The sequence below is a fragment of the Pelobates fuscus genome, chromosome 1 (assembly GCF_036172605.1).
Source record: "Pelobates fuscus isolate aPelFus1 chromosome 1, aPelFus1.pri, whole genome shotgun sequence".
NCBI lineage: Eukaryota > Metazoa > Chordata > Amphibia > Anura > Pelobatidae > Pelobates > Pelobates fuscus.
Genome location: NC_086317.1, coordinates 186,114,544 through 186,134,680, shown reverse-complemented (window position 1 = coordinate 186,134,680; position 20,137 = coordinate 186,114,544). Strand labels below are relative to the sequence as shown.

The window sequence follows — 20,137 nt, the reverse complement described above, 5'->3', positions numbered from 1 at the left end:
TAAAGCGTTGCCGTGGGTTGTCATGACAACACTCCGCGGCACGCAATGCATGCTGGGCACGCATAGAGCAGTGGCTGGCAGGAGGGAGAACGTGGGGGGAGTCTGCTGGGCTTCTCCTTGCTGCTAAAATTAGAAACCCCAAGGCAATAGTTGACGAATTTGCCAAATTGTACGCAAGGTTATATAATCTATCTGAGGATACCGCCCAACACCAACCCAGCCCCCAAGATATTGCCACCTTCCTGGAGGGGGTGATTCTCCCCCAGCTCTCCAACGAACAGGCCACCGCACTGACCAACCCAATAGAGGCCTCAGAGGTATCCAAAGCTCTTCATGACACACCTAGACACAAAGCCCCGGGTCCAGACGGCTTCTCTACCCACTACTACAGGTTTTTTGAGGACCAGCTGCTCCCCCACCTCACGGCCTTATTCAACCATATCCTAGAATCAGGCGTTATACTCCCAGAAATGTTGGCGGCCACTATTATCACGCTTTTATCCCCAAACCAGGTAAACTTACCGACTCGTGCGCTAATTACCGCCCAATATCCCTCCTTAACGCTGACACGAAGCTGTTCGCCAAGGTCCTGGCGAACAGAATCCGCCCTATATTAGCTCGACTAGTCTCCCCGGAACAGTCAGGGTTTGTCCCTGGGCGCCAAGTGGAGGACAACACCAGGCGAGCCCTTGACATTATGGAACTCATGCACAGGGATGGGTCGCAAGGCTTGTTGATGGCCTTAGACGCGGAGAAGGCCTTTGACAGACTCCACTGGGGTTATATGACAGAGGTCCTCCGCAGGTTCAACTTCCCGACGAAATTCTTGACCGGGCTCCTATCCCTCTACTCGTCCCCCCAAGCCACGGCATGAACTCCGGTTTCATCTCCAAACGATTCGCCATAACGAACGGCACACAGCAGGGATGCCCCTTATCTCCCCTCATTTTTATCCTGGCACTGGAGCCTCTGCTTCATAAAATCTAAATTAACCCCAACATCACAGGCGCCCCATCCCCAATTGGCCCACAAAAGCTAGCAGTATTTGCTGACGACATTCTCCTCTTTCTAGCGAACCCTTCAAATTCCCTACCGCCTCTCCTGGACCTGTTACAGGACTATTGCCGAGTCTCTTATTACAAAAATAACGTAGCAAAAACACAAGTACTCCCAATGAACATGCCCCATATGGAGGAAAAAAACACCAAGGGTCTCACTGGCGAACATTAGCGTAGATATGGGGGAGGCGGGGTGGGAGTGCCACACGTAACTAAATTCTACCTAGCAACGAACTTATCTCAGACGGCACGCCTCCTCTCCTCCCCGGACTGCCCAATGTGGCACCAACTAGAGAGCGCGGTCTGTGCACTCCCTTAAGGACCTAGTCTGGATCACAGCCCAACCTCGTCTCACCAGCCTTCTTACGACAACCAAGCTATCCCTGCAGCTATGGCTGCGCTGGGCCCCAAAAATGCTCAGTGAGAAAGTGGAGACCTATGTCCCTCTACTAAGCCTCCGGCACTACACACATGACCTGGCCTTGAGCGGGTGGATAAGTAGAGGGGTGACGAGGATGGCGCACCTATACGGGGTCAATGGGCTGTTGCCATTCCCGGACCTCCAGAAGCAGTTCCTGCTACCAAACAGTGAGGTATTCACGTACTTACGCATAAAACACATAGTAGGGGAGGCTAATATGGCAATGACAGTGCCTAAATCTCAAAACCTCTTTGACTTACTATGCCAAGGTCTAAAAACCCCCCAAAAAACACTCTCCCTGTGTTACCAAAGGTTACTAGACATAGACAGACCGGCCAAACAATCATATATGCTCAAATGGGAAAAGGAGCTGGACTGCGAACTAGAACCTGCGCAGTGGATAGGGGCCATGACATTAGTTAAATGGGCAACACGATGCTTAGACCATGTAGAAGAAGCCTAAAATGTGGATGCAGTGGTACTACACACCAAACAGGCTGGCCCAAATATACCCAGGGGTACAGGATAGATGCTGGCGCTGCGGCCAACCAGCGGGAAACATGAGCCACATATTCTGGAGCTGCCCGGCACTCTGCCAATTCTGGCAACAAATCCATGACATAATCAAATCCAAATTAGGGAAACGAATACCACTCAAGCCTGAACACTTTCTGCTCCACATGCTACCTCGAGACATTACAACCTACGAAGCAGCGCTGATTACCCACGTCACCTTAGCTGCTAAAACATGCATAGCTACCCTGTGGAAAACCACTACAGTACCTGATATAAAGGTGGTACTCGCTAAAGTCAACCTCACCCAACAATATGAGCAGATGGCACATACAATAGGCGGAACACTAGAATACTACAACAGAATCTAAATGGTGATACATGTGGAGATACCAACATGTCAAACCACACCCTATCGAGCTTTATAGCATGAATGCATCTCTTCTACCCCCCCCCCTTCATTGCAAACCTCTCCCAGTTACCCCCCGCCCCTACAAAATAAGGGCTTATGTTGTTTCACCAAGCCCAAAAATTGAGTAGGGCAATTAGTCTCAAGTCCACACGACACGCAGGAACAGAAAAATAGGCAGAGAAAAGACAAATGGAAAAAAAAAAAAAAGGGAAAATGATATGCATGGCTAGCTGATCACTATCCAGCCAAGCCCAAATAGGAGTGGTGGTTTAGGAGCTGCCCCACCAGGTGCCTAGGGGCTCCCACTTAGAGGTAGGATAACACACTACAGAGCAGGGCATTACTAGCCAATTGTAACAAAGTCATGTATGCTGCATAAATGCAATATTATATCATTGTCGCAAGGATATGTTGTTCGATACCGTGGAAACTACTATCAACTTGCATTCTATGTTTTCTATGCCTGTACTAAATGTAGAACGTACAATGTCTGTTAATGTGTCAATCCACACCTTTTCATCTTAATAAAAATGAAACATTTAAAAAAACAAAACAAAAAAAAAAAAACATTACTAACTCACCCAAATTGGCCAATGGTGGTTTTCCTACGTTAGTAAGAGGCAGTGGAGGAGGAAGAGGAGATAGATCTTCTGAGTCCTGGAGTCCTCCAATTGTGTGTGAGTGACGCCTCTCCTTAGATTCATCCTGAGAAAGTGACTGATACCTTGTAGGGTGAGATAAAAGACATGTAGACTGCCATGTTTTATGTTGCAGTGTTACAATTTTGATCAAGACTATGACATTACTGCTCTATGTATTATTTTCATTAGTCTCTGGATTTTCTACATTTCACTAAAATTTTTTCACACACCATACAAGGAGGGCATTAAATAAACTTGAATTGGAACTTGAATTGCAGGTTTTATTTTCCCTTACATGGTGAGCCAATACATTTCACAATTAAAGGGACAAATCATATTTTCTAAAAAAAAAATGTTTTTCAAAAATAGTGTCTATTGATGTAGTGGTTGTGCAGTAAAGAGATATTGTCCCTGCAGTGTAAAGAAAGTATTTGTTTTCCCCCTAGTGGCTGTCTGAGAGGCATCCTTGTGCAGTCCTGCAACCTCTCCATTGAGATGTCAAATGTTTCCCATAGAGAAAGTAAAAGTCCTGCATTCCTTTACATATTTATGATGGTAATCACCATCACTGGGTGCTGATGACAGAAACTCTATGTAGGTCCCCAGATTACAATTAGGTTTTAGTTACCTTGTACACATTATAGGTATAGGGTGTGTATAATGTATTTGTTTGTTAGTTATTGCCCCCCCCCCCTTTCCTTGTTGATTTCCCTAAAGTTCAGTGTCCAGGCTAGTTCAAACTGGCTGTTATGCCATGCCCTTAAATATCTCATGTGGTACTCAGCCCTTGTTATTGTCTATGCCCAGCCTGCCATGTAAAAACAGTACTGTAGTCACACTAATATAAAACAGAATGGAAGTTAAGTTACCGAATGATTGTGAATTGTTTTGTTTTAATGGATGGCCACTTGTGGGGGAAGTGCCTATACATACCTGTGTAGTGTTCAATAAAGTCAGTTCTACTTTACCCATCATTAAATCTTGGCTAGCGTTTGGGTGAAACAATAAAAAAAAAAAAGGCAAAGGATCAGGTAGCTCCTAAAAACAAATGCAAATGTATGTTTTGTTCTGATCAAACCAATGTGAGTACATTACCTTTATCGTTCCTGGTTTGGTTTATTTAGAGAGCCCTATTGTGTTTTATCCTTTTTCTTGGCCTTTCAGACATCACGCTGCTGAGATATCCATTGCCCGTACCCTCGCGTATATCCTATCAGTGAGGATCAACACCATTGCATGTGTATTGGACTAGAGCTGATTTAAGCTCTGTTAAATGTGAGTAAGACTACAAAGACCTAGGCAACATTTATTATCGCTGGGCTGTTACATACTATATACCATTGTAGTTGTTTCTTCGTTTTCTCTTTTATATTGACATTGATTCGAAGTTATTGTTGATCCCAATAATTCTACACAGAAATACATCTTCAATAGGAACCTTGCAGCTACTCTACCAGCTGCAACTCCAAGGAAAAATGATCCCACGCTACGGTTCAAAATATGCCTTTTGAAATACCCTGGGGTGTCTACTTTAAGAAGTGGTAGGCCTTTGTGGGGTAGTTTGAATTTAAAACCTGCGAAGATGCTTGGAAATTGCACATAGGCCCAGCGTCAAAATTCAAAGTTCGGTAAAAACTGATATGGCTTGGTCTCCTATATGGCACTGTAGCTTCACGAAATAGTACCAAAGACATCAGAAGACTTAGCTGAGCATAATTTGGGGGTTTTGAACTTAGTGGCACATATGAAATATACAAAACGCCCAGCAAAAATGCAATCCGTATGTAAAAAAATGCCCAAAAATATTTTTTACCACATACTTTGGCATATATTGGTGGAAAAATGAGGGCATGCTAAGGCCAGTGGCGGATCCAGAGCCTGATGTCGGGAGGGGCACTTGTAGATTATTTAAATAAATAATCCAGACACAATAACCACTACAGCTCAGTGTAGTGGTTATGGTGTCAATAGTGCCGGGACCCCCTCCCAGAATAAGTAGTCAAACTGTTTAAGAACAGTTTGACAACTTACCTGAGGTCTGCTGGGAAATGGGGCTGTAGTAGGGTATAGGAGCAGTGGTGTGTGTGAGTGGTGCAAAGTGTAAGGGGTGCAGTGTGTGTGTGTGTGTGTGTGTGTGAGGGGGACAGTGTGTGAGCAGTGTGTGTGTGAAGGTTGTAGTGTGTGAGTGAGGGTGGCAGTGTATGTCAGGGATGCAGTGTATGTGTGGGACAGTATGTGTGTAACAGTTTCAGTGTGTGTGTGTGTGAGTATTGCAGTGTGGGCAATATGTGTGTATGGGGCGGCAGTGTGTGTGTGTTTGGGGAGCAGTGTGTGTGTATGGGGATAGTGTATGTGTGTAGAGTGTGTGTGTATGGGGGCAGTATGTGTGTATGGGGCAGTGTGTGTATGGGGGCAGTGTGTGTGTATGAGGGCAGTATGGGGGGCAGTGTGTGTGTATGGGGGGCAATGTGTGTGTATGGGGGCAGTGTGTGTGTATGAGGGCAGTATGTGTATGGGGGGCAGTGTGTGTGTATGAGGGCAGTATGGGGGGCAGTGTGTGTGTATGGGGCAGTATGCGGGGCAATGTGTGTGTATGGGGGGCAATGTGTGTGTATGGGGGGACAGTATGGGGGGCAATGTGTGTGTATGGGGGGCAGTGTATATGTGTAGAGTGTGTGTGTGTGTGTGTGTGATAAGGGTAGGGGGGCTTTTTTATAATATATACTTACCTTTACTGGGAGGAGGGGGGCATATTTTGTACCTGGTGGTCCCAGTGGGATTCCCTGGTGGTCCCAGTGGTGGTTAGAGTGAACTCTAGCCCGCGCTCCAGGGCTAGAGTTCACTCTCGCGAGATTTGGAGTGTTGCCTTGGTTACCGCGGCAACGCTCCATGCTCGCGAGATGAGGACCCGGAGGAGCTGCAGGCTGAGCTCCCGGGTCCTCTCTCCCTGATCTCTGATCTCCCCTCCGGTCCACAGGCACATTGCAGGGCTGCAGAGAGGGAGACCGTCGGTTTGAACAGTCAAACTGTTATAATACCCCAAATGGAAGCATAGGCTCATTAAATCCATCTCTCAAAATTCTACTGTGAATACTGAAAAGGACAGGTCTCCTGTATGGCACTGTAGCTTCACGAAATAGTGCCAAAGACATACAATGGGGGTGTCATTTTACTCAGCAGATGTAACTGAACACAAAATAAAACTTTGTACAGGAATAGCACACACCAACTTTACAAAATACACATGAGAATTTCTTTGTTATAAGTTTGTGTGCCAAAACCCCCAAAAAACACAATTTTACCCCAATATTTAGCAGAGGTTGGCGGTGAAATGGCTACGTAGAAAGTGTCAAAACAACCTTAGGTAAATAGCCTGTGGTGTCTACTTTATATAAATATATACTTTTGTGTGGCAATTTTGTTTTCTCTTATGGCTATTAAGCTTACAAGACAAACATACCAAATTCTAAAATCGCTCCACATTAAAAGTTTATTTTAGTCCTTGTGCTTTGTGACCTGTAACTACCCAAAAAAACTTAAAATCCCAGACACATTATATATTCTGTAAAACAGAACAACTAAATTAATTTATTTTTAATTACTTTCCTTAACCTGCACTAATTGTGCACACATGATTATTGCAAAAACTGTAAAAAAAAAACTCAAAACAAGCTTCTGAAGCTCTGTCCTTAAGGGGTTAATGTGTACTGTAATAGAGAAGTGTTGATGTTTATGTGTCAGTTTTGCACATGATTAGGGATGCCAGACTAATGTGATCAGACTATTTGATTGGGAACTTATTCCTTGTTTTAATTATAGTTTAAGGAAATTATTTTTTTTTCTTTTAAAACATGCAAGCACACACTCAGTTGACAAAACATGATATTGCCTAAGATTATCTATAGAAAGAGTGATGAAAAAATATAAAATGCATCTTTCTAGAACTCCCAGTATCAGCTACAGCTCATTTTCCAACAAATTATTAAAAATACATACCGCAATCCCTTTTTTGGCAATGTGTTTCTGTCTTGGATAGAGCTGTAGAAACAAAAACACATTTAACAGCAAAGCAACTGATATTTAACTTGTCTGTTCAAAAGGAGTACCATTATATTTTGCACCAAAGGGAGATATCAAATATTAAAGGGACACTATAGTCACCTGAACAACTTTAGCTTAATGATGCAGTTTTGGTGTATGGAACATGCCCCTGTAGCCTCACTGCTCAATCCTCTGCCATTTAGGAGTTAAATCCCTTTGTTTATGTACCCTAGTCACACCTCCCTGCATGTGACTTGCACAGCCTTCCATAAACACTTCCTGTAAAGAGAGCCCTATTTAGGCTTTTATTACAAGTTCTTGTTTAATTAAGATTTTCTTATCCCCTGCTGTGTTAATAGCTTGCTAGACCCTGCAAGAGCCTCTTGTATGTGATTAAAGTTCAATTTAGAGATTGAGATACAATTATTTAAGGTAAATTACATCTGTTTGAAAGTGAAACCAGTTGTTTTTTTTCATGCAGGCTCTGTCAATCATAGCCAAGGGAGGTGTGGCTAAGGCTGCATAAACAGAAACAAAGTGATTTAACTCCTAAATGACAGTGAATTGAGCAGTGAAATTGCAGGGGAATGATCTATACACTAAAACTGCTTTATTTAGCTAAAGTAATTTAGGTGACTATAGTGTTCCTTTAACCCCTTAAGGACACATGACGTGTGTGACACGTCATGATTCCCTTTTGTTCCAGAAGTTTGGTCCTTAAGGGGTTAAAGGAACACAGCCACCAAATTGGTCATGGTGCCTGGAGTGCCCTTTCACAATAAATAATGAGACTGTTTAAGAAAAGTTTGATGACTTACTCTGGGTCCACTGGCACATGCCACCACTTGTGCACTCAGGTATGCCAGTGAGTAAATCTTGGTAGTAGAGCAAGGCGGCAATATGCTGAGAGTGCTCAGCTGACGCTCTCAGAATATATGTGCACACACACACACACTGTATATATATAACAGCAGTAAATATATCACTCCAAGGACTTCATATATATATATATATATATATATATATATATATTTATTACACACACCGAGATGATGTAAAAAAAAAACAGATACAAATAATCGTTTAAGAAAAGTTTGATGACTTCAGACTTGAGAAAGGGAGGTTCTCCCGAAAGCTTGTCAATAAAAAATTCTGTCAGTCCAATAAAAAAGGTTTTCAAGATACAAATGTTATCTGTTTTTTTTTTTACATATACATACATCTATACACACACATAAATATATAAGTACATACCAAATAAGTGGTAGGAAGAGAAAAATATATAATAAAAAAAATCCACACTTTTTTTATCCCATTACAACTCCATAGCAAACCAGTAACCTATCTCATGCTAAGGAGTTGAAATAACGAAACAGCTATCCATGAGTGGTTCACTGGCATTGCACCTCTTCCTGAGTTGTCTTTCAAAGCTGTTGTATGCAGCAGACTCATACTCCAATGAATCCATGTATAAAGTGGAATTATGAGGCAAAATGTGTTTTTTGTTGAGCTAATTTGCATACACCTACCCAGAATCCCTTGCGGTAGTGAGAGCACTGTTAAAGTGAGACTTATGTGGGAAAAGCAAGTATTATGACTTAACTGGTGTGTGTATTTGTGTTTAACATTGCATTAACTATCCACTTATTTCAGGTGGAAGGGGTTTTCATCCACACTTTTTTTCCCCACCACAACTTTTTAGGTATACACACACACACACACACATACACACACACACACTGGAAGGCTTGGCCTGAAGTTGTGGGAGGGGCTTGTGTACCCTTAAAAGGGACTCCCCCCTTCCCTACCCTACAGTGATTGGTCTGACGAGCTGCTGCATTACAAACCGCTATTCCTGCCAAAAAAGTCCGCTGGTAACGACTCTTCAGTATCGGAACAATCGTGGTGGCAAGTTCCAACCACTCCGGTGGGCATCCTGTTTTCCCGAGATTGTGCCTACTAACCAGTTGCTGGCTCCCTCGGATACCTGTTCCTTCCTTTGGCACCTAATAGTCTGCCTGGGAAACTGAAACATAAGTCATAAAGCCGACCGTCACACCTCAGTCGCCGGCACACAGTGTCCTCTCTCGGCTTTGTTTCACTTACCTCTGTTCGAACACTCCTGTGTTGTCGAACGCTGCAGTTCGTCTAAATGTACTTTGTTTTTTTCCATATGAACGAGGCTCTAAGGCTGGGCTTTCGGCTACCTCTCTGCATTATAATCTATTTTGTACGATCAATTGCACGAACGGTAGGCTTTCAGGCATGCGCACAAATGCTTCTCATTCAACCGTTTTAATATGTCATGAATAGGTTTCGTTACAAACTTGTTTTCATGTTCGTCTAGATACAGCACGTTAGGTTCATTCACTTGTATCGCTCCACAGAGCTGTTTGTGTATTTGCAACCAAACAGCATATGTAGGTTCTCATAGGAATTACTGTTATGGTATCCCACAAATTAATTTATTAAGGACTTTGGCGTTGGGTTGTATTATTTGGTTTACATAGGCCCCCAGTTCATAGTATTACAATGAGAGGGGTCATTTTTAGAATTGTTTTGAATCTATAACTGTTGGTTTTCAACCAAATAGTAGGTTGGTTTGTTCAGCCATTCGGATATGGCAAATGTTTCTAGTAAAGCAATTTCAGCCTATTTTAATCGTACATAGCATTGCTGCCCTCTAACAGCTTCTGAGTAGTTTGCATTAAATGTAAATCCCTTAGTTTCTGTAAAGGGGGAATATCTTCTAAATATCTGTCTCAAATTTTCTTACTAAATAACCTCAAATATTAAACAGTATCAAAGGCATTTCTGTAAAGTGTCACCCAACACTTTAATGTTGTCTGCCCTCTGGGTATTCAGGTACTTATTGGGCCAACATTGTTTGGTAATTCACTGTTAAGTAGATATGCCCCAAGGGCTTGCACACATCTAATTGTGTAATTTAATTGGGGTATAGTCTTAAACAGCTGGCTAGACCTGCGTTTCTCTTGCTGCTTTTGCATTCCCTCACTTCCTAACACCACCCAGACTTTCTTTGCACAATCTACATGCTTTAGGAACATCATTCAGTCATGTCCAGTTAAGCAATGAAGTTTTATATCTGATACTAATATCACTGAGATATTCTAGCATTTTTCTAGCATTTCCTGTTGTTTTCAACCCTAATCTTCTATGCCAGCTGTGCATGCATGTCTCTGGCTGTGTTCGCTATCTTATTTTGCCACCTTCAATTTAGGCTCACTATACCATCAAGTTATGCCTGACTGTCATCCGACATCACATGTTTCTCTACTTTCCAACAAAGCCAGTTTCCTTTCATCCTATCCCATCAGACTATACTTAAGGGTATCCAAAACCTGTCTAATTTGCTAGATTCAGCCTCTTTCAAACTCCTCACTAACTATGAAACCGCTATTTACCTGGCCTTTTACGGCTTCCTAAGGCCACGAAAATTCACCAACAGTGGACACAATGCACAAGGTTGCTTTCGAAGCTCCTACCTAATTAAACATCAAGATCATTGTAATGGAGCTTCCTGTACCCCAATTGGGTTCCTCTGCCGACAGATGCTCCTAGTGCTTACCAAGGGCTCCAAGCACTTCTCCAGACACCATAAGTACTGCAGACCCCACGAACCGCCACACCTTAGTTGGGGTCTCGCCGTCTCCTACTCACCCTGGACCTACAACAAGGCTCCAGGTTCCAGTGGGTAACCTCTCTTTCTCCAGAGAGTGAAGCAGGAACAGCTTCAAGAGCTAGTGATTATTCAAGGGAGTATGAAGAGCATAGCAATCCCTTGTAGCAGTTCCCCCCAATGAGAGACAAGACTCTAGATTGAGGGTTAATCAGGAACAAAAAGTTTAATGGCACACACTGGTCTTTTATACAAGTTTTACAGCAAAGGTGACACCCAGGTGGATCTAGTTGGGCACCAAATACAAAACATAGAAGCCAATAAAAACAGGTTTACATTCAGACACTCCCATACAGTGTACAGAATCCCTCCTCTCTGCCTGTGATACAATTAACAAAGACAATGGACTAACTCAATTAACTCTAAGCAGACAAAAGCATATATTTTTACAAACCCCAAAAAGTACCCCAAAATACAACATATCCCCACAACAAGGTTAAGGAATTTCCTGAAGGTGTCTTATTTTTGCCCCACCGTGCAAATCGTCCCATGCCCAAAACAGTTCCATACACTTGATGACAAAACACTGCTGGACAATTTAAGATGGCCGCCGCCACATGTTTGAATCTGTTCCAGTTAAAAGTCCAAGGGACAGAAACAGTACTTTTGAACAGGGGTTATCACAGGGCACAGAGTCCCAGGGTAGGAGTCTGGCAAGCAGGCCCCTCCAATAACTCAAGCAAACTCCCTTAAAAAGGGGAGTTCATCATAATTATTACATACTGACTCTACCCATGACCAAAACAAGTCAACTTGGTCAACCTGCCCACATTCCATACTATCCCACGAATAATATATGGTGCTGGTGAAGGTTTTTGATTCCTACCACCTCACCGTACCGTATATAGCATCTCTTCCGCCACTGTCACTTCACAGGACTATCCTCACTACCGCTAAGTCATGTTATACCTACGGTCATCGTTTAACAGGGTTCGGAATGAACCCTAGTCTTTATTTAGGACACTCGTTTGGGATAGGGGCGACATCTACGACAACGAGCCAGCACCTTCCAGTCATTAAAACTCTAGGTCGCTGGAAGTCATCAGCATACACAACATAGATAGCCAACCAGTACAGGAAACATGAAGGGCATTCGTGGAAAATGTCATCTTAATGTACTTATGTTGTATTATGTTCATTACTCAATAAATGTAATTTGAGCATGATATGTATACCTTTTTGCTCACTTTATTTACCGCATACGTCTGTTTCGGCACACCTCAACCAACTTTTTCCTATCACAGGTTTGCTAACAACAATCTTACTTCATATCATATTCCATATTGCCCTGAACACAAATTGGAAGGCTTGACCTGAAGTTGTAGGAGGAGCTTAGGGACCTTTAAAAGGGACTCCCCCTTCCTTATCCTACCGTGATACATACATACATATGCATTGTAATTGTGGGAGGGGCTTAAGATAATACCCCTTACCTGGCTCCATATCGTTTGAGGTCAGCATATGAATGAAATCCACTTCCGGTTCATCCAGATGCCATTTTCGGAATACCTTTTTGCTCCACGCGGTCTTCCACGCTGAGCTGTGTCCAGGAATCCAGCCGCAGGCTTTTCCGTCCGACCAGCTTCTTTCTTCCTTCCATCGTTGCGGATAGCATCCAAGTGACTCACAAACCATAAGTCGACCTACCCATTACGTACCCGTTACACCAGGCAGCAGTCTCACGGCATCATTCACAGGTTAGGTCCTCACTCTACGGTTAAGTTCATTTTTTAGCTGCTATACCTTGCCTGTTCATGCAAACCGTTCATTTTACACAGCCGTTCGTTTCATATGCCATACTTATATGTATCTTGCCCCGCTCGGGCATTCATATACTCCCAAACGGGTACCTATTCAGTATCAAAGTCATTGCCGTTCGCGCATTACAACCACATGAACAGGAAATTCATGTGTTCCACATTTTTTGTAAATGGCATTTTCGTGCAACCGTTCGGTTTTACAGCCGTTTATTTAAATGTCATGCTTACATGTATCTTGCCCCGCTTGGGCATTCACATACTATCGAACAGGAACATATTCAGTGTCATTTTTCATGGGAGGAAATTGTCGTTTGTGCGTTTCCTTGGGGTTCATTTTCCGTACATTCAGCTCACTTTTATGCATGTCTCCCGTACAGGAATAGCTTGTTACAATATTTCCTATGTTCAGCTCACAGTCGGGCTTCTAGAACCCCGAAAAGGATCACTGTTTTGACACACTGCTTGTTACTTTCACCAGACTACACTTTATGTATAAATTAAACCTCCAGAACGGGCTCAGCTTTCATTAGTCTTATACAACTATTACATACAACTCATGAACAACAGTGTTACTAACTACACTGCCACCTACAGTTCAATATCCATATCTCATATAACACTTGCATTATTCAGGGGATTTTTGAACATTATGATCACTGACCCCTACCGGTTCAATAGCCAACAGTCATTTCACATATCAATCAGTATGCTACCAGTGATATACGTAGACAAACATACTAATACAGTCTGTATATATGTACCCGGTAATCTAGTTCATATACACATAAATACAGCATGGTTGCGTATCAATCATGCATTCCCCCTATCAAGGTGGCAAACACATACAAGCAGGGGGACAGAGAATTTCACTGCTACATATCACACACAAGTGGTTAAAGATTGGTACATAGTTTAACCATTATGGCTACAATGTTTACATACTTCACACGTTACGGTACTTTACTTTTCTCACATATACTGCACATATTAGGATAAGCTTGGTTTATGTCCATATTCCAGTATGTCATACGGTCTTTATCCATTCAGGTTACAGGTATTACTAAAAACCTATACAGATTACCAGGTTCAATACCATACTACCAGTTACGTACACCTGCTCACGTAGTATATTCATATCCTATCTTCCGCGGAATAATTAATAGCATACTGGCAATTAGGGTTTTAGGTCCAGTAGGTATTGCCCCTTTTCTCTGCATTACGTTTCGGTTTAGTGGTCCCGCGAGGCCAACACCCCGCCTCACACTCGGAGGCATACACCCATCGGGCCATACCTGAGCCTCACCTGTCGCTCCCTTTCCTATTTCTGGTTACTGTCACCGAGAGGCCAACATCCTGACACTATGTTTGGTGGCTACAAAAAATCCCCTCGCGCCAATGCATAGATAGAGCCTCTCAAGCCACTTGGCAACTAGCAGGGCCTCACTAGTCACCAAAAAAAAAATATCAAGCCTAATTGTGTCACCTTATGGCTTAGCTAGCAAGCCAGTACAGGACCCCTGGGGTACAAATACTAATTGCTATCTTTATTGTTATTTAAATATGTCTCAAGAAGGTGGCAAAGAATAACCCAAACGACTATTTCACACATTTAACTCTCTTCTTCGCCCTGCTGTACCTCCTCCACCTACTAACTTGACTGCCTCAGACTTTGCAACTCACTTCACTGACAAGATCAGTGAAGAGATCTCTCATCTTTCTCTTCCCCCTTGAAATACTTCCCCTAACTTCACTCCCTCTGCTGTTCTATGTTCATTCGCACCCGCTACATTGGAAGAGGTTTCTGCTCTGCTCCAGTCCTCCCGCCCCACCAACTGCTCCCTAGATCCAATTCCCTCGCATCTCATCCGTGCTCTGTCTTCTTCTCTTTCTCCACCTCTCACTAAAATTCTCAATCTCTCTCTCTCATCTGGTATATTTCCATCGCCCTTCAAACATGCAACTGTAACCCCAATTCTAAAGAAGCCCAATCTTGACCCTAACTCCCCATCCAACTATCGTCCTATCTCGCTACTGCCTTTTGCATCCAAGATCCTTGAAAGAATTGTGTATGCGAGATTGACAGACTTCCTCGAATTAAACTCTCTGCTATACCCGCTTCAGTCTGGTTTCCGCGGTAAGCACTCTGTGGAAACGGCACTGACCAAAGTATCCAATGATCTAAAATCTTGTGGTCACTACTCTATCCTAATTCTCCTTGACCTGTCTGCGGCTTTTGACACTGTTGATCATCAACAGCTTCTTTTCATCCTTAGCAATATCGGTCTACAAGATATTGCTCTCTCCTGGTGCTCCTCCTACCTTTCCCAGCGCTCTTTCAGTGTTTCTTTCTCTGGCTCTTCTTCTTCTCCCCAACTCCTCTCTGTTGGTGTCCCTCAAGGTTCAGTCCTTGGTCCGCTACTGTTCTCCATCTATACTGCCTCCCTTGGTAAACTCATTAGCTCCTTTGGCTTCCAATATCATTTCTATGCAGATGACACACAAATCTACCTGTCCTCTCCTGATCTCTTCCCGTCCCTCTTGACTAGTGTCTCTGACTGCCTCTCTGCTGTTTCTAACTGGATGGCTGCCCACTTCCTTAAACTAAACTTGACCAAAACTGAAATTCTGGTCTTTCCTCCCTCAAGTGTTGTTACTCCTGTGTCTGTCTCCCTCCAAGTCAATGGTGCTGCCATCAGCTCCACCACGCAGGCTCGCTGCCCATGTGTTCTCTTTGACTCCTACCTCTCCTTCAAACCTCATGTTCACTCTATCGCCAAATCGTGTCATTTCCATCTCAAAAACATTGCACGCATCCGCCCCTACTTAACGCCAGATGCGACTAAGGTGTTGGTCCATGCCACTGTACTTTCTCGCCTTGACTACTGTAATCCGCTTCTCAGTGGTCTTACGTGCTCCCAACTTGCGCTGTTACTGTCCATAATCAATGTGGCGGCGAGGCTCATCTTCCTGTCCGCCCGCACCTCCCATGCCTCACCCTTCTGTCAGTCCCTACATTGGCTTCCTATAAAATATAGAGCTCAATTTAAAATTCTGGTTCTTGCTTTCAAATGTCTACATAATGCTGCTCCCACCTATCTATCCTCCCTTATACACAAGTATGTCCCGTTTAGGCCCTTACGATCTGCTGAAGACTTACGTCTATCTTCTGTCCGTACGCCCACCTCTGATGCTTGCCTTCAAGACTTCTCGAGGGCTGCACCGTTCCTGTGGAACTCGCTTCCCTCCTCCGTTAGATGCTCACCCAGTCTCCACTCCTTCAAAAAATCATTAAAAACCCACTTCTTCATAAAAGCGTATCAATTAAACTCTTAATAGCTCCCAACTGATTCCTCTTCTGCAACTGTCACTAGTCTAATACTATCCTTACCTTTTGAGTCATTTTACCCCATTCCCTCTAGCATGGAAGCTCATTGAGCAGGGCCCTCAACCCCTCTGTTCCTGTGTGTCCAACTTGTCTGGTTACAACTACATATCTGTTCGTCCACCCATTGTAAAGCGCTGCGGAATTTGACGGCGCTCTATAAATAATACTATAATAATAATAATAATAATCTCTTCCTAGCACCTGGGCTTAAGTCGAAATACCTTCACGTGGAGGAGATGTTGCTAGTCCAGCATCAATCAGATTCTGGACAATCCCACGCATTGCCACCGAGCTAAGGAGGTGACGAATCCCCTACCCAGCTACAGCAAAGAAAGCAGAGTTATTTAAACTCCTACACACATCAACGGACAACAAGGAGGCAGGGGAAGGCCCCAGCAACACAAACTCAGGTGACACCCAGGCCATGCTAGCCTCACTCATGAGCAAAAAATTAACGACATACTGGCAATCTCGAGTCGGTCACCACAGCCCTCACAAGGCTGGGCCGCCAGCTACTGTACAACCAGCACCAACTGAAACTCTGTTACCTGGTACAATCAATTCTCCTGACACTCAGCATGTTAACCCTGCACATATGATCCCAGCACAGTGGGAAACAAAGCATATATCTGTACGACGATGTAAACACTACTGACTCATCACCCTTCCAAACTTGTAGTAGCGCTACTAAAGTTCTGGAGTTTCAGATGGCGCCCATACAGGTATCGTACATATACCTTAAGGCAATTTAGCATGCCCTTACTTGCAGTCAGCACAACGGAACCCATCGGCTGTAAACACACTCATAGCCAAGATTTGCAGAGGGGTTTTTACTTGGGCTTTCCCAATCTCCACAATTTACAGCAAGGCGCACAAACCCATTGAGACTGTCACAGGGAAATCTTCCCTAAACATAGACTAACCATAGACTTAGCGGCACCACACACCTCTGCTACCCCAAGTCTAAACTCCATCATACCCTCTGAGGACTTTCCTTACAATACGCCACCATTGATCTACCTTCACAGCTACCACTCAAGCATGGGTTGCAGCTTGGTTAAGTAAGACTGATATCATCAACACATTCAAACGGCTACCATCCACCCTACACGCTGGCACTTACATGGCATTAAACGGGCAGGTAGTTACTAATTCTTCTCCTGCTCAACTTCCAGGTCAAAGATTAGTCCAACAATCTTCGATATTCGCAGAACTCTGTGCTGGTTGTGATAACATATCCAGCGCCCTCACAGTCATACACTATCTAGATGACTTGTTGGTCGAAGATAACACCTTCTTCCCTAGAAGCCTCAAGGAAGCATTAGTCTGGTTTGCCACTTGGGTGTCCCAGTATCCCATAAGAAACAGAAGGCCCAGACACTATCATCACATCCATGGGCATACAACTTGACTCGGCATACATACAAGCAAGTTACCACAGGACAAAATAGGGAACATTCTCAACAACATCATTACTACCTCCTGCTTAGTACTTACAACCGCAAGGATCTACAATCCCTACAAGGTTCCTTAATTTTGCCATGCACATCGTATCACAAGGCCGCGCTTTCACATACAGACTACTTTTTTCCTTTTTCACACTTCCAACATGACGATCAAAGGATGTCCCTACATACCCTAGCCACAGCAGACCTGCACATGGGGGAGAATTTGTTAACCCCTTGGCATGGGAAAAGCATGTTCCTCCCAGGACTGTCTGACACTTCTCCAACCAGATGGCCAGACGCAGCGTCTACCACGTGTTTGGCAGCAATCTACGGGAACGATGGCTTTGGAGCAGTTGACCATAGCATCCAGGTTTGGAATGTTTTACAACACCTCAGCCCCTTTGGAGATCTACCCTATGGTAGCAGCTGCTGTGGCATGGGGTCAATCATGGTCAGGGTCATCAATCCATTGTTACTCAGACAACTAAGCAACATGCCATATCATCAACAGCGCCACTCATCATCCATACGATCATGATATTTCTAAGGAACTCACTTGATTGGCTGCTTGTCACATTTCTTTTGCTTTCAGGTACCAGGCGGTTGCAACATCCCTGCTGACATTTGTTTCATTTAAATTCAAGGCAAGTTCATCATACGCTTCCTACAGCCGCTCATTCAGTCACGGCCACTCCTTTGTTACAGAGCCTAATCATGGATTAGACACACTTATGCAGCATAGCAGGCACTATCCCACTTAGCACCTGCATCCAATACTTGTAGGACGTATAACACAGCTTTCACCTTGCTTAAAAAGATTCTTATTGGAACACAACATATCTCTACCTTTGTCATGACATCTCTCTTAGGTATTGCTTCTTTTTGCCATCTTAAACTGGAACTATCTCACAACACCATTAAATTATATTTTGACAGGCATTCAACACCACATGCTAACCCCATGGCCAAAACAACCATAACTTAATGGCATCATACCAGACAAAGAATATACTCAGAGGTTTTCAGGATTCCATTCCCCCACGCACCTCTCAGAGATTACCAATAGCCAACCAACTTTTCCAATCCTTATCTGACCTATTAGATCTACAACCTCTTATTCTACAACTAATTCGGCCATTAACGGTCATGTTCACAGCCTTCTACGGCTGTCTCAGGCCAAGAGAGTTTACTACCATCACCACCAATCAGACAGATCATTGTCTTCAACGATCCCACCTACGTAAACACATTGATCACTACCTATGGGCTCTACCACATTTTTTTCCTAGTTTGTTGCAAAATTGGAAGCACTTCAGACTGGGTTTTTTGCCTTCTTTTGGATCAACAGCAAAAACATATGTGAGGAAGGCTGAACTTGATGGACGCAAGTCTCTTTTCAGCTATGTAGCTATGCTATATACATATATATATATATATATATATATACATATATATACATATTATATATATATATATATACACACACACACATACACACACATATATATGTGTTTAAGGCCGAAGCCCTGTATTTGTGGGAGGAGTTACCGTTCCTATATAAACGCTACTCCCACCCTTCCTACCTTGCCGTACGCACGCTGTTCACCTGGCCTGCTCTCCCTCTCCTCAGCCCACCTCGTCTCTCCGCGACATCCAGAACTTCCACCGCTCTTCTGGTCCTGGCGTCCTCTCCGTACGCCCGCTCCTCCGTTCGTGTAAACATACGAACGCCAGGTAATCGGCAAATAGCCATGGTCAGGCTATTTGCCGTTCGACAATTTTATAATCATTGTTGTTCAGTTTATCCCTCTTCTCGTTCACACGATCAAACAGTCGAACGCATGACACAAACAATTACAATATTAATTTATACAGAAGTGTTTTACGCGAACAATATATCATATGTTTTTATTCTTGCATTATGGGGGCTTGATTCCTGTCTTGCCTCGTCAGGCCACGGCTTCACTCAACAACTCGTCATACGTTCATTCAAACTCACTATCCGTAACAATCATTCTGTTACTCACTACCTTGCTATTTTCACCACTCCTCTCTCCATCAGGTACTATCACGCTTTCTTGGCACAACGCCTTCCTACATCTCCCTTCAGGAATATATATATATAGAAGCCATCACGAGAATCTTCAGCACCCTCAGGGTCTAAGGATACTGTACTATTCAGCTATATCTCCAAGAACTGCACTATACTGCATATAATTTTCTTTCCCTCAACCACAGTTATTTTCCTCTTCTTTCTTCCCTCCCTTGCTTTTTCTCTTTCTCTGACTGGGAATCTCCAGGTACCTATCATAAATCATAACTTGGGTTTGCCAAACACGTTGCGTTACCCCCTTATCAAGCCCCCGTCTAGGGTCAGGGAACTGGCTATCTAGGGTTAGGAGCTGGCCTTAAAGGGACACTATAGTCACCTGAACAACTTTAGCTTAATGAAGCAGTTTTGGTGTATAGAACATGCCCCTGCAGCCTCACTGCTCAATCCTCTGCCATTTAGGAGTTAAATCCCTTTGTGTATGAACCCTCCCTGCATGTGACTTGCACAGCCTTCCATAAACACTTCCTGTAAAGAGAGCCCTATTTAGGCTGTCTTTATTGCAAGTTCTGTTTAATTAAGATTTTCTTATCCCCTGCTATGTTAATAGATTGCTAGACCCTGCAAGAGCCTCCTGTATGTGATTAAAGTTCAATTTAGAGATTTAGATACAATTATTTAAGGTAAACTACATCGGTTTGAAAGTGA

General features: G+C 43.5%; 1 protein-coding gene and 1 long non-coding RNA gene across 9 annotated transcripts in view; one reads left to right on the top strand and one right to left on the bottom strand.

Moving 5' to 3' along the window:
- The window catches only part of LOC134609683 (uncharacterized), a 540,481-nt gene that overhangs the window by 76,998 nt on the left and 443,346 nt on the right, over nt 1–20,137 (top strand). The gene's annotated exons all lie outside the window — the stretch shown is intronic.
- The window catches only part of NAV1 (neuron navigator 1), a 468,714-nt gene that overhangs the window by 228,538 nt on the left and 220,039 nt on the right, over nt 1–20,137 (bottom strand). For all 8 annotated transcript variants that reach the window (XM_063453174.1, XM_063453177.1, XM_063453176.1 and 5 more), the window contains 2 exons: nt 7,042–7,083; nt 2,986–3,128 (listed from right to left, as the gene is read on the bottom strand). In XM_063453174.1, the coding sequence (XP_063309244.1) occupies nt 2,986–3,128; nt 7,042–7,083 (185 nt within the window). The remainder of the gene's footprint in view (nt 1–2,985; nt 3,129–7,041; nt 7,084–20,137) is intronic.